The 15,854-nt window shown below is 42.3% G+C and overlaps 1 protein-coding gene across 3 annotated transcripts in view; it reads right to left on the bottom strand.

Moving 5' to 3' along the window:
- The window catches only part of DNAI3 (dynein axonemal intermediate chain 3), a 63,632-nt gene that overhangs the window by 9,323 nt on the left and 38,455 nt on the right, over positions 1 to 15,854 (bottom strand). For 2 of the 3 annotated variants that reach the window (XM_031465504.2, XM_010987168.3), the window contains exons 16-18: positions 15,577 to 15,664; positions 8,255 to 8,385; positions 5,511 to 5,574 (exon numbers count right to left, since the gene is read on the bottom strand). In XM_031465504.2, the coding sequence (XP_031321364.1) occupies positions 5,511 to 5,574; positions 8,255 to 8,385; positions 15,577 to 15,664 (283 nt within the window). Of the gene's footprint in view, positions 1 to 1,652; positions 1,700 to 5,510; positions 5,575 to 8,254; positions 8,386 to 15,576; positions 15,665 to 15,854 lie in introns of all 3 variants that reach the window. The other variant, XR_010383779.1, reaches the window with a different exon arrangement.

A 15,854-nucleotide genomic window follows, 5' to 3' on the forward strand; every position in this document is an offset into this window, starting at 1 on the left:
ACTTCTTGGGCTCTGAGGGACACCTCGTGTTCTTAAGCATTTACTCATTAATCTGTCAGTTTGTCGATGTTATATACTGTTAGTCAACAAATACCTGGATTGCCTGTAGGTGCCAGGTGCTGTAGATGGCTGGGTAGACAACGGTTAGTAAGCCAGCACGATCTGCCGTCACGGAGCTTACAGCCCAGTGGGAAAGACAGGTGCTCAATAAACAAGTCCCAAAGTGGAGAATAACAAATGTGAAAGGTGTTATGAAGGAAAAACATGTCAGAAGAAAGAATAACAAGGGACACTGGCCTTTTAGGTTGTTGGTAAGAAAAGGCTTCTCTGAAGATGAGGCACTTGGGCCGGCAGGGAGGGTTTTGGCATGGAGCAGCCCTCCAGACAGAGGGACCAACACACCCCGGTCCCGAGGAGAGGGACTGTGCACTTATCATTCTGAGGAAGCCAACAGGAGACAAGAAACAAATGGAGGGGGGAGGGTTTAGCTCAGTGCACGAGGTCCTGGGTTCAATCCCCAGTACCTCCTCCAAACAGAAATAAATAAATAAACCTAATTACCTCCCCCTCATAAAAAACAAAAAAAAAAAGAAGAAGAAATGAATGGAGACCAGGAGACTCCAGACCACGCAGGGCCTCATTAGGAAGAGAGTTTAGATTACATTCCCAGTGTAATTAATGTGTTTTAATGAGTCCTTCAGGCCTAGGAGACAATGTGATTGACATGTGAGGACTCTCCGGCTGCTCTGGGATTAGAGGCAGACAACAGCAAAGAGGGGGCACCACAGGAGGCTGCTGCGGGAGTTGGGGTGAGACGGGATGGCGGCTGGGACGAAGGTGCAACGGAGGAGTGGATAACCGAGAAACGTGTGCGAGCTACAGTTGACAGGACTTGGAGGGGGCTTGAACAGGAGGGGTGAGAGAGATCAAGGGACAAGAATGACAGCCAGCAGGCCAGTAACCGCAACAGGCTCGAAGTGGTTTCCATTATCACAACCGGGAAGACCAGAGGAGCAGCAGGTTTGGATCTTAAGATCAAGACTTCCCCTCAGTCTCGGCCCCAGGCCCCGGGGTCCGCCTGCCTCGCTGGTCTGTCTCCTCCTCTGCCATTCCTTGGGTTTCCTCTCCCCCAGGCTTGGCTGCAGGACTGGCTGCTCCCCATTCCTTGCTGCCCACACCCAGTAGCCCTAGGGATGGCCATAAAAATACGTGCCCATCAGGGCCAACCACAGTGCAGTGTGTGGCTAGTTTATACTAAAACCACGAACTTACAATGAATTTCATCATATTAATAGCTACGTGAAGGCTGGATTTTTTTTTTCTCGGAACACCAATGGAACGTTAAGCAGAAAAAGAGCTACCAAATCTTGAAAAAAGCTCATAAAGTGTCAAAGAGATATTGATCCACTCATGTTCATAGCAGCAATATTCGCAATGGCCCAAAGGTGGAAGCAACCCAAGTGTCCACCAGGGGATGAATGGATAAACAAACTGTGGTCTATACATACAATGGAATATTATTCATCCTTCAAAAGGAAGGGGATTCTGACACATGCTACAACATGGGTGAACCTTGAGCGTATTATTTAAAGGGAAATAAGGCGGCACAAAAGGACAAATACTGTATGAGTTCACTTATACGAGGAACTTACAGTAGTCATGTTCATGGAGCTAGACGTGGAATGGTGGGTGTCGAGGGCTGGAGGGAAAGAGGAGAGAGGAGCAGTGTTTAACGGGTGCAGAGTTTCAGTCTTGCAAGATGAAAAGAGTTCTGGAGATTGGTTGCCCAACACTGTGAATGTACTTAGTTCCACTGAACTATACTTAAAAATGGTTAAGATGTTAAATTTCATGTTTATGTATATTTTTTCTCAATTTTAAAATTACCTGAAAAAAGTCAATAAGTAAGTAAATAAATTTAAATGTAGCTCTTATAGTTTAAAAAAAAAGACCAATTTTCGTCCAACCAAAGCCTCATCTTGAAGACAGCACAGAAGACATCTTTCTAAGGCCACCCTGAAGTGATCTGGAAGATTCCTGAGAAGGCAGGAGACACCTGAAAACCTGAGGCTTCCTTCTTGCTGTGGCTCCTGTTTCTCAGAGCCTGGTTTTGTTCTTGGTGCTCCGGGCTTTCCTGGACCACCTCACTCTGGTGAGCAGGGCCGTCCAGGAGTCTAGAAGCCACATGCAAAACGTAATGATCACCAGTGATGGGAACACTGAGAACTATCAAGATTTGTACTTTCACATGTTAGAGGTTCTCAGTCCATATACCTTCTCCTTCCTTGGGTTCTTTGAAAGACCTCAGTGCCTTTCAGCAGTAGGTGGAGCTGTCCTTAAGTTATTAAGTGAAGCGCCAGAGCGCCCAGCCAGGTTTTTATAAGGAATTTACAATAAACAAAACAGTAGTTTCCAGAGTCATTATCTGCTGCAGGATTTCACATAATGATGTGGTCAAGAGCACAGGATGCCCGGCTTCAAATCCACAGTGTTGCTGCGAGGATTAAATGAGTTAATCCGTGGGATACTGGGACATGACGTGTGTCAACCTGTGAGTCAAGTACACGAGAGGATTACGTCCACTGTCTTCATGCAGCTTGTGTTTCTTGGCTGGTCACTTAGATCATCTGGAAATTTTGTTTGATTTGACCTTCTTCATCACACAGAGCTCAGTCAGGGTAGCCTGTCCCTCAGAAGTTTCCTCTTAGAAGAGAAAATTCTCCTTCCTGCCTTGTTGTACATCGGAGGTAAGAACGTGGGGTTCCCTGCTGCTCAAGAGCAACTGGGTCCCAGTAATTGCCTCATCTTTACTCAGGAGGCCTCCCCGGTGTTTATGAAAGACATCAGGCTGGTAGCTCCCCTGGAAAACACTCCCAGTGCACGGACTGTAACGAGGGCACACAGCACACAGCTCAGCACAAAGCCCACACATGGACTTTCCCTGAACCTCAGCCGTTAATCAGTGAGAATAGCACAGTCATTTGGATTTCATTGATACAAAATAACTTGGATGGTAATTTTAAAGTATGAAAGTATTAAGATGATTTAAAAATATCCTTTAAGTAGGTGGTTAAAGTTATTCCTCCTTTTTTTTAGAATGAACTAAATGCCATGAAATTAAAAGCACCTCCTCTTTCCCTTTTTCCAGTCACATCCCACCGGTCACAAAGTCCTGGTATGTTAACCCCTGAGGCTCTCCCTCTTGTATTTCCCCTAAATTTCCCCTGCTATACACCCCTGTCACCATGCCTGTACGTCAGTCCTCTCCATCTCTCATCTAGGCTATGCCAATGGGTCATCCTGTTTCCACTGTAAGTCCCACCAATAAATTAACCCCCCGTCCCGCTCTCCTGACAGTGATTTTCTGATTACACCCGTGGCACCAGGATAAGGTCCGCAGCCCAGGAAGGCACTGAAGGCTCCCTGCCATCCGGACCCAAGTGTCCTCCCAGCCCTCTCCCGCTGCTCCTGCAGCCTCTATATTGCTACGCTTTGGCCAGGAGTCTCCCTGTTTCCTAACTGTCCACTGCTCTTCTGAGCATCCATGTTTTTGCACTTGTTCCTCTTTCTACCTGGAATATCTTGCTCCATCTGGAAAATCGCAGACCTCCCCCCTCCTTAAAGCTCCAGCTCAACTGTATCTCTCTTCAGTGGGTCATTCTGTTAACAGCCCAAGCGAGTTGGTCTCTCCCTGGGTTCTGTGTTTGCTTCCAACCACAGCACTGACGACAGTGTAACATCCTCATTTGTGTATGCGGTTTCCAACAGATCATGGAACTCCTTTGGGGGAGGATAATATCTTGTTCATTTTATATCCCCAGTGTCTGGCACATAGTTAATTCTCAATAATGATTTGATGAATGAAAGAAAGAAAGAAAACAAGACTGAAAGAAAGAACAAGCAAGTATCAGTGAGGTTCGGACATAAAGCTCTTGGTTTTTAGGTTTATTGCCGTTGGTTCTATAAATGGAATAAAATTCATTTAAAATAAATAACTAAATCTGTTTGGCATGGGCAACCTCGAAAGCAATTTCGGAAACTGGCACTGGGGTAAGGTTCCAAGAAAATCTGAGACCAGGAGGAACCAGTGTCCACCTGTGCATGACCAAGTTACAGCCTCAAGGTCTCAACTTGTGTCCTGGGGGGTAGGGGGACCACTGCCACGTATCACAGTGCCTGGTGCGCAGCAGGTGCACAATTAACATTCATGAATTATTGAATAAATAGATACATGAGTAAGCGTAAAAGTGGTTGACTGGAATTCATTATATACAGTATATAATTTTGAGTTCAACTTTAAACCATGGAATTGGAAATGAACGGAAAATGGAAAATTGGTCTCAGTCTGCACACACTGGACCCTCTTTTTGGGTTACATCTAATGTTCTCTCAATACCCCACCCTTATTAATAATACACATTTGGGTGTCTGGTCAGGAGACCTATGTAAGAAAAGTAGGAGTGCTTTGTTTCCAGATAAAATGGCCATCCTGGAGGCGGTGTTGAAGCAGCAGGCCTTCCCTGGTCTAAGGCAGACTCCAGCCTGCAGACCCAGACTCAGCAGATGGAAATGAAGAAGATGACGTTTAAGGCGGAGATCTGAGCCCAAACAGCTGTCCTCTGCGGGCGGTGGCTCCAACCTCTGGACCTCTGTTAGTCACTCACATGTCCACTTGTCCCAACCACCCCCAGGATTGACCAGATCCCCTTCTGCAAAGCTGGCCGAGCTGCGCCACCTCACTGCTCCATGGTGTCCTAGCTGCCTCTTTCTTAGCTCATGATTATTCCACACTTTGCAAGGTGGCTCAAATATATTTTCATGCCATGATAAAATCCAAAGGTTTCAAGTAAGTGGTTGTAATTGGAGTGTATTCCAAGGCTCTGAGCTTTGACAAGGAACTTAGCTCATTCGGGAGCCTGAACTACGGACTCAGCTTCTTCTCACACCTGGGTGTGACCCTCATACCTCCATTCAGCTGCCCAGAGTCTGGTCCCTGGGAGCAGAGGGACACATGGACAACACCAGTCCCAGCCCCAAAGGAGGGCCCCACAGTCTCAGTCACCCCATACTGTCCTGAGGTCTTCAAGATCATGGTAAATTTAGCCTATAATTTCATGTTGCTCAGATTTTCCACATAGCTGAGCTCCTGGTTTGTTGAATTATTGAAACAGCATTGTTATTTTAAAATTGAATTGTCCAAGCGTCTTTGTAATTTAAGCATCAGTAGATCAGTGCTTCTCAAATTTTGGTGTGAAAACAAATCACCTGGAGAATTTTATTAAGATCTGTATTCAGACTTAGCAGGCCTGGGGTTGGGTCCTTGATTTTGTGTTTCTCACAAGCTCCCAGGTGACAGACAACTCTGCTGCTTGTCCAAGGCCCCCACTTTGAGTAACAAGTATAGAGTCAGAACCTCAGGGGCCCTCCTCACCACTAGCAAGACCGGGGTTACTCAGTGCTTTGTTTAAAAGGAACAACTTACGAATAATGGAGCAATCATCAAAACTTACTCATGAATCGGCCAGTTTCAGGGTCTCTTTCCATTTTCCAATCTGTGTATATCACTTCACCTTCCTAAAAATATTACAGGTTCCTGATGAGTGTAACGACCACTTAAGATGCAAAAGACCTCATATTCATGTGCTAAGACTGATTGCAACTCAGACAAACAAAGCAACAGACCAATTTAATCAAATGATAATTTGGGGCAGTGGGGGGAAAGGCCCAAGATGATTACTTGATTTTATATTAAACAAAAAATTAAATTTTTGTGTTTTTATCTCCATACAGTGATGGGGAGAACACAGGCAATTATGAAGATAGTCTAGGTCCACAAGTTCCAACTGCTGCATCTCCAAAGTCTTTATTTTTTCTTTAACAGAAAATTGTCCCAATGGACTGAAAGCTCCAGGAGGAGAGGGATCTGGTCCGATTTATTCAGTGATTTGTTCTCAGCATGTTACAAAGTCAGTACTTAATACATATTTCTAGAATAAGAGAGAAAGAGGTCTCCCATAAACCATCCAAGGCAGAAGGATCAGTCACACCAAGGGCCGGTGGAAGAGCAGACCCCCAGAATGTCAGCCCCCCGAGGGCAGGGAAGTTTGACTATTCTGTTCACTGCTATATTCCCTGGGCCAACAGCCGTGCCTGGCGTATATTAAATGCTCAATAATATCTGTTGAACGATGAATGAAGTTAATTCCAAGGAGCAAAAGGACTTGAGAGGCAGGAAATCATCTGGTGTATAAGACGAATGAGAGAAAAATTAGAGCAGACAGGGCAAGTGAGATTAGTGCAGATGGGGGTGGCAAGATAGAAAGGAGCCAAATTACGCAGATGCTTATAAGCCATGTGTGGTGCAAGGAGCTTGGATTTTTCATGTTTCACTAAGTAGTCACTGAAAAAGAGTGTAAGCAGAGGATGTCATGCTTTAATATCTATTTTAAGATTTTTGTGATCATTTCTCTTTCTAAAGCTGTCATCCCCCACTTACAAAACTTTTGTGTGCACAGAGAAAATACTATATGATTCCACTTACATGAAGTGCCCAGAACAGTCGAATTCATAGAGACAGGCAGTAGACGGGTGGTTACCAGGAGCCGGGGGCAGGAGGGTATGGGGAGTAATTGTTTTAATTGGTGTAGAATAATTTTAGTTTGGGTTGATGAAGCAATTCTCGAGATGGATGGTGGTGATGGTTACTCAACAATATGAACGTACTGAGTGTTACTGGATAGTACACTTAAAAATGGTTAAGATGGTAAATTCGTGCTTATGCATATTTTGTCATAATATAAAAAAATAACAAAAACTGTGGTGTGAAGCCCCAGTTATAAAACGCACGTCTATTTGGTAGAGTCCCATTGCTTACTAAATAAAATCACATAGCCTAGCATGGCAGCAAAGGCCCTTTGCTGGACCCCAACTTAGCATTCCAGGCGTAGCATTCCCTCTCACACCAAACTGTCCCACTATCTCCAGACAAGTCCTGGGCTTTCGTAACCCCAGAATATCGTTCAGGCTGGTGCCTCCGCAGTGCCGTGGGCTTTCGGTGTTTCCTCCGCCTCCAATGTCTAGCGAGCTCACAGGTCGCCTTCCCCAACCTCCCCCTTCCTGTCCCCGCGGCCCCTGGCCAGGTGTTGGTGTGGGTCACACTGTCAACGCGTCTGCTCCCTAACTCGGCGGTGGGATCCCCGAGGACAGAGGCTGTGCTGTCTCTGATCCGGGGCTAGTGCTAGCCTGGCAGGTGGTTCACACTCAAGGGCTGGAGGGACTGATCAGGCCCCTCATAACACTGACGTGTGAACACACCGCACCTCAGTGAGACCGAGCAGTGGCGTCTTCCCAGATGGTACGGCCTGGGGGAAATGCCTTCATGTCAGGTAAACAGCCATGAGTGACAAGAGCATCTCCAGCGGGGAGAGCACAGCTCAGTGGTAGAGTGCTTGCTGAGCACGCAGGAGGCGCATGCATGGGGCCCTGGGTTCAATCGCCAGTACCTCCTTTAGAAAGAAATAAACCTCATTACCTTCCCCCCACCCCCGACCCCCCACCGAAATGAAATAATTAAATAATACAGTGATAAATAAACAAATAAAATATTTTGGAAAGAAGAGAGAAAAGAGCGTCTCTGCCCCTGTATGACTGCAGATAAAGCTCTGAGCCTCATTTCTTCATTTGTAAAATGGCACTAATGATATCAGTCTTCCAGGACGATTAGAATTAGATGAAACATAATTTGGAAAGTACCTGGCATGGACCCTGATGCATAGAACACCGATGGACCTGAGCTCGCCTTTGTTGCTATGGCAGGTGCTGAAATCACAGCCGTTATGGTTATTATATCCAGGAGTTATTTGCCTTTTGCACTGAGTGAGTTTCTCACTCTTTCCTACTAGATTGTACCGGCCAGACAAAATGACATGTTTTCTTAGTAAATCTCTAACACTCAGCATGGTTTCTTTCACACCGTATAAATGTTTAGTAAGTATTTGCAGGTTGATCAATAAAATATTAGTATAAAGAATCATACCTGGTTTTATAGACTCTCCCACATTTGTTCAGGAACATCTCAAATATGAATCTATGAGGCACTGAGGTCAAAAATTTTAAATGCAAGTAAGCACATTAAAACATGAAAACAGTATAAATATTGTAAGCCTTCATAAGGTAAACATACCATAGAGGTCATAATCATATATTTCAATGTAACTTAAAATACTAATTTTAGAAGCAGATCATTCCAACTCACCTCTGTCCCCACGAAGAACTTTGTGCAGAAGTCATCTATTGGCTCGAGATGATTGGCCAACCCCTCTTCCAGATTCTGATACGGCCTCGCTTCTCCCGCCTTCACTGCTTTGTCCTGGGCTGCGGCTTTGTCTTTGGGAGGCACATGGATAGAAGCAGCACCCAGTTACACTGGAAGAGCATCTGAAATATACTCAGTTATTATTCTCTGTCCCTCGTCACACATATCTGCCCCATCCCCTCCCCAGTGTAGGGGGCACAAGTCCAAGCAATTTCAGACTTCTGATTTAGCAGCAGAATGCCTTTTTCAAACCAAAGATGGTGTGGAACCCCTGCTTGTAAAACTGAGCAAAGCTGCACGGCTCTGAAGTGTTTCCTGGGTGGGAGGAGAGGATTCCTCTGCCCACTTTTCAGGGGCTCTAAAAGTTTCCAGGGCACAGTTTGCAAACTACTTCTACATCATTTACATCATTCCACAATTATTTACAGTAAACTGGACACAAAATATATCCTCTGGGTTATAACCCCCTTGATTTTCTCAGAGATATCATTGCAGTTTCTCTTGACTTGGTAACACCCTTTACGTTCCCTAATGAGAAACTCATGTCATTTTTATTCATCATATGGCAATTCTTAAAAATAATTCAAGATTGGCCTTTAAAGTGTCAAAAATTTTTTAACTTCTAATAAATAAATCCATCTAAAATGTATTACTCATTTGTCATAAGCCAGCATATGGAACATAATTTAATGCCTGCTGATCAGCCCAGGTTTATTATTTATGAACATCAGTGATTGCACTATGTTACAGTTATCCATGCAAACAGTAAGAGCGGAGCTCATCTGGGAGCTGGAATTCAAATGTCACCTGGAACATCTTTTCTTTTAAAAGTATCTGATATCATCTTGTTTTAAAACAGAAGTCTTTTATGACCTAAAATTAATAAATGTTATTCATTGATGCCTTGGGAAAGAGAGAAAAACATGAAGAAAATAACAAAAGTCATTCATTATCATGTCTCCCAGAGACAACCATTATGAAAATATTGGTATATTTCCTGCTATTACTTAATTTATTTACTTTTTCTTTGGGTACTTCAATTTTGTAGCCTGCTTTTCTACTCTCTTAAAGATATATCTTAGGTATTTTTCCAGGTCACTTTTTTTTTTAATGGGGTATTAAACTGCTGGGAAAGAGTGTAAAGAAATATATGCTTACAAAACTCTCCTCACCACACCTTCTCAGTGCATCCACTGGGTTATATCAGTCATGGGAAAACCAAACAACAAACATATAAAGGAAAACAAAAATAGGGGAAGAAAACTTCAGCAACACTAAAAATACATATTGCATTTCAAAAAAACGACTATAATTCCAGACAAAAGTAAAAGATAATCGGGGGAGGGTGTAGCTCAGGGTTAGAGCACCTGCTTAGCAGGTGGTAGTTCCTGAGTTCAATCCCCAGTACCTCCTCCAAAAATAAATAAATGAATAAACCTAATTACCTGCCCCCTCAAAAAAAAAAAGAAAAAAAGAAAAAAATAATCACTATGATTTAGCAGGTACAGCCAACCAGCATTTCCTTTGTTTGGGATCTATATGTTTTGAGCAGTCCCTTTCCCCACTAGGTAAGACACTAAAAACGAGTCCCAAAGTGAAGCCAAACCCGCAGCCTTTAAGCAGCTGTATTACAAAGGGTCGCCAACATTTCAAGAAACAACCAGGCACATTCAATCTCATTGTTCTTACTAAAAGATATTATTCGTAACACATTTAGCAAGAGCAGAAAGACATTTCATATCCATTTAATACATAAAATTAAAATCATTAAAACATTTATTTCAAATTCTCTCATTTTTATGCCTGCTTTTTCTTTTTAAAATGAAGCACATAAATATATCCATAGAGTAAAGCATGTATATAATTCATAAATAAATACATGTTCACTCAAGAATGTTTCCTGAGGGGGTGCAAGAGAAAAGTGTGGAGCCCTCTGGTCTGACAAGGGGAGCCCGATCCAGGGGTCACTACTGATCATGCAAAGGAAAAGGCAAATGTGAGATGCGTTATAAACAGGGGCTTAATCACCCTGTTTGGGAGGCTGGGCAGGGGGCCTGCGGAGACAGTCGGGGATGACTCAAGTTACGAGTTCTGTTCCAGATACACTGATGTTGCGGGGGTGGGTTGGGTTCACTCCCAAGGGATGGTGAGCGTAGATGGTGTCACTGCAGGGCGAGCAGGTCATGGGGAAAGCACACGGCTGAACTTAGAGTCTGAGGCACATTCACGATGAGGGGGCAGTAAGGAGAAACGGAGCCAGGAAAGAGGACAGAGGAGAGAAACTCAAGAAGGATCAGGAAGTTCACAGAAGCCAAGCTGGGAGCTCCAAGGAAAGGGCCTTAGTTGATAGTGTTGGATGTGGTCGTCCGAGAGGACGAGGCCAGAGAGAAATGCTGTCGTCAGCTGCGCTGACTCGGATTCTCATAGGAATTGGATTTTCCATTACCAGGGATCATCATAATAATAGCAGCTGACACTTACTGATTGCTTACCACATGCCGGGCACTAAACTGTGTGCACTAAACTGTTTCATTTTCGGGGGTGGAGTATAGCTCAGTGGCAGAGCACATGCTTAGCATGCACGAGGTTCTGGGTTCAATCCCCAGTCCCTCCACTAAAACAAAAACAAAAACCAATAAACAAACAAACAAGCAAACCCATTTCATTCAGTTCTCACAGTAACTCCTGAGGTGGTAAAGCATTAACCCTTCAAGGGTGAGCACACTGAGGCTCAGCGAGGTTAAGTAGTTCGCCCAAGGTCTCACACGAGGTAGCTGAGGTTCACTGTGAGTTGACGGTGTGCTGTTCTTAGAGCTGCACGTGTATTAACTCACTTTATCTTCACCACATTCTATGAGGTAGTTACCTTTATTATTTACTCTCCTTGTCTTCATCCCTTTCTTTTCAAACAGGTGTGGTGGGGGGGAGTAAGGCACAGAGAGGTAAAGTAATTTGATCTGGCCAAATTGTGGCTTTGGGATTTAAACCCAGACTCCAGCATCCACACCCTTAAGTACTATGACACATGGCTCAGAAGAATAAAATGGAGGCTTTGAAGGCAATTCCCAAAGAGGAATTCCAGAGCCATTTAGAGCAAAGGCTTCCTTATCAGAATAGGTACAGAACTTCTTCAAGTCACTAAGGACACGGACTTTTAAATCTAACATGGTAGGCAAAGGCTGAGCGGCCTGGGGCCACTAGATGGCAACAGAGTACCACACACTGAGACCCAACGAGGCCTCGAGAAAATGATGGTAGAATGGCGTGGATTTGTGATTCCTGGTCAGAGGACCCACAGTAATAACGTGATCACGAAGCAACGAGTGTGAGAACCACACAATTCTCATCAATAGGTCCAGATCTGGCCAGAGTGGGTGAATAGCCTGCAGTGTGTCCAGAGTTGATCCAAAATACCATAGTTAGATCTCAGACTCCTGGAAGCTGGCCGTCTACACAGGAGGCAGGACATGGCCACAGTAATGCCTTTAGAGACAAGAGGCATGTGTTACCAAGATCCATGGAATTACCCAGTGAAAATTAAGTCTTTTCAGGACTTGTGATATTGCCTACAACGACTTCAGAACACACGTAAGGGGACATGGCCAACTGAAAGCTCAGATGAGGATCTAAAAATGTGTGTTCATCCCCTTTCTGAACCAATTTAGTCAAAGATGCCTTTCTATAAGAAACATCCACAAAATAACTTTGTGCGGAAAGAGAACATTCATCTGATGGGAGTATTCCTGTCTGATGACGTTTGGGGCATGCTTCAAGTTTCATTTTAAACAGTTCCTTCCTTAAGTGGATACGGATATGTATTTAGTGTCTATCCCATCAGAATGCAAGCTCCATGAAAACAGGGACTTGTCTTTGCACAGATATATCCTTAGAGCCTGGTGTTTGCAGGAGTTCCATAAATGTTTTGAATACACACAAATATGGAGATAACTGAAAATTAGCCCTTAACAAATTGAAGGGTCACAATATGCTTCTGACCACATTGAGCCTTACATGCCTATTCCCAGGTGTTAGCCGTGCCTGTGCTAAGATGAAATAGAATGCTCTTTAAGGAAAAGAAGGCCTCTGTCTTCTGAAATGGTACCATATTTAGGCAGTCTTCAGAAGGACGTCTGATTGTAAGGAAATGAAGGATCAACAGAATTACACTCACTTGAAGAACATTAAAGTTTAGATTCATTTGCTTTTTAAAAAATTAGTCATACCTCATAATAAGTTTTAAAAAGCACACTTTAGAGAAACCTCTGCTTTGGGCCAAGCAGGAGTCATTGGGACTGGACTTAAGCTTTCTCACCTAAAACAACCAAAAAAAAAAAAAAAAAAGGCAAAAGATAAAAAATAATAGTTTTTAAGACATTGGACATCAGACAACAAATGACACTGATCCCTGAGAGATGGGAGAAAAAGGAATAAACTATTGATGCATGCAACAACACGGATGAATCCTAAATAATTCTGCTGATTGAAAGAAGACAGACAAAAAAAGCATAATTGTGTGATTTACATAAAATTCTAGAAAACACACACTGCTATGCGGTGACAGAAAGTGGTCAGTGGTGGCTTGGGGGTGGAGGTGGGGAGGTCCTGGGAGGAGGGATTGCAAAGGGAATCCTTATAAGAGTTAACTTCTGGGAGTGACGGATATGTTCATTATAGTGATGGCTTCATGAGTTTTTAGTATGTCAAAATATATCAAATTGAATATTTTAACATGTGCATTTTATTGTATGTTGATTACACTTCAATCAAGTTGTTAAAAGTGAATAAGGGACTACCACAGCAATAGAAATAAAAGCAAAAATAAACAAATGAGACCTAATTAAACTTATAAGCTTTTGCACAGCAAAGGGAACTGTAAACAAAACAAAAAGACAACCTACAGGATGGGACAAAATATTTGCGAACAATATGGCTGACAAGGTCTTAATTTCCAGAATATACAAATAGCTCATACAACTCAGTAACAAAATCCAAACAACCCAATCAAAAAATGGGCAGAAGACCTAAACAGACATTTCTCCAAAGAAGTCATACAGATGGCCAATAGGCACATGAAAAGATGCTCAATATCACTAATTATCAGGGAAATGCAAATCAAAACTACAAGAGGTATCACATCACACAAGTAAAAGTGGCCACCATTAAAAAGTTCACAAATGATAAATGCTGGAGAGGGTGTGGAGAAAAGGGAGCCCCCCTATACTGTTGGTAGGAATGTAATTTGGTGCAACCATTACAGAAAACAGCATGGAGATTCCTCGAAAAACTAAAAATAGACTTACCATATGATTCAGTCATCCCACTCCTGGGCATGTATCTGGAGGGAACTCTAATTCAAAAAGATACATGCACCCCAGTGTTCATAGCAGCACTATTTACAGTAGCCAAGACATGGAAGCAACCCAAATGTCCATGAACAGCTGATTGGATAAAGAAGTTGTGGTGTATATATACAATGGAATACTACTCAGCTCAGCCATAAAAAGAATGAAAGAATGCCTTTTGCAGCAACATGGGTGGACCTAGAGATTATCATACTAAGTGAAATGAGCAAGAAAGAGAAAGCAAACGCCATAAAATATCACGTATATATGGAATCTAAAAAAAAAAAAGACACAAATGAACTTATTTACAAAACAGAAACAGACTCACAGACATAGAAAACAAACTTATGGTTACCAGGGGGAAACGGAGGAGGGGTATTTGATAGTTCAGTATTTGCAGATACTATCATACATAAAATAGATAAACAACAAAGTCCTACTGTATAGCACAGGGAACTATATTCAATATCTTATAATAACCTATAATTTAAAAAGAATATATAAAGGAATATATATATATATATACATATATAACTGAATCACTATGCTGTATACCAGAAACTAACACAACATTGTAAACTGACTATACTTCAACAAAAAAATAACATAAAGATACAAATGAATATGGGAAAAAACCCACCCTTTAAAAGATATAATGGTATCCTTACTATAAACTGGATAAAAGCACTAACACCCTCATGATCACCTTTTTTCATTAGGCTAAAGGTAGGACTAGGACATTGACGAGTTATCTTTTTACAGGTTACATTAAGCTCTCTCAGTCTTGGATTCCTTAATTATAAACTGATAATGAAAATTCCCAGCTTGCAGGATTGCTCTGATCATTAGCGTCTGTTTTACTCCCCATTGCACCCCCAGGGCCCAGCATAAAATAAGCACTTCATATATATCTGCTAAATGCATAAAAGCACGTGCAGTATCAGCACAGCGCCTGGCTCATGGCTGGAATTCAACACGTGGTGACCAGTAATCGAATGCTAAGACGAGGAGAGGGAGAAGGAGGGCACTCTCCTACATCACCCTCTGGAATGAAGGAGGCGCAAATACATAAAAAAATGCAATGTTTTAACACTGCTTTGAAAATGTCTATAAAAATTTAGTGATTCCATTTTCCTTTGTTTTAGCTTGAGTTCTTAGTTGGTATCTATAAAACACACAGCCTCAAAGTAAAGTTTGCCCAAGATGAATATTGGATATATCTTTTTCTTAGATGTCCTATTATTTAACTGAACACTGAACAATTTATAAATGTAAATCCTTCTGACGAGGCAAATGTTTGGAAAATACTTCAGTTACTAGTGATTCCTGTACATTGTCTCATTATGCAGTGCTCTCCAGGTGGGAGATTCATGTACACCTTTATTTTAACAATTTTGACAGCTTATATGCACACTCTTCAATTACTCCAACAAAGGTGTATGGGTTGAGATACATTTAAAAGTCAATTGCTCTTTTTTTCACTCAGTTTTATTATGGTGCTGTGTAAGTATTAATTTTTCTATTCTTTTCTTACTGAGAGTGCTAACTTGTTTCTGAGCACTTCATTACTTATTTTGCTAGACTTGAGATGCATTCCATTCTGTAGAATTATTCTTTGAGCACATACGTATTAAGTGAGCTTCATTAAATTTTTTAGCGTAATGAGTTTTCAGAAATATACGAATGTGCTCGATAACTGAATTGACCTGAATTCTGTCAGATCTTTCTGTGTGTAAAGGCCGTTTTCATGTGTTGGCTATAGTTATGAGAGCCATTGTCAAGCTCCATACTGGAGGGTTTGCTCTTCTGCATTTTTTTTTTAACAAATTAGACTATCCTAACAACTATTCACCTTAGACATAAGGAACCGCTAACACTCAAACTTTATTAAATGCTTTTTTGATCAGCAAAGGCAGTTACCTTGTTCTTTGTAAAGGAGGGTGTCATCACTCAGGCTTATCTTGGTCGGGCAGTGGTCCAAAGTTGTTTCACCTTTAGACAGTCTTATCTTTGGGGAGAACATACAAGAAAGATTATTTCCATCTATCCTTGAGTTTATCCATGGGTGATTCATTCTTGCTTCTCCCTTCTGCCCCCAGATCGCTGGGCCCTACGTCCCTCTCCCTTTACCTTCTCCATTCCCCCTCAGATTTTGGTTGCTTTTCCCCATGGAAAAGCATCCAAAACACAGCACCTAA

The sequence above is a fragment of the Camelus dromedarius genome, chromosome 14, assembly GCF_036321535.1.
Source record: "Camelus dromedarius isolate mCamDro1 chromosome 14, mCamDro1.pat, whole genome shotgun sequence".
In the NCBI taxonomy this organism is placed as follows: Eukaryota; Metazoa; Chordata; class Mammalia; order Artiodactyla; family Camelidae; genus Camelus; species Camelus dromedarius.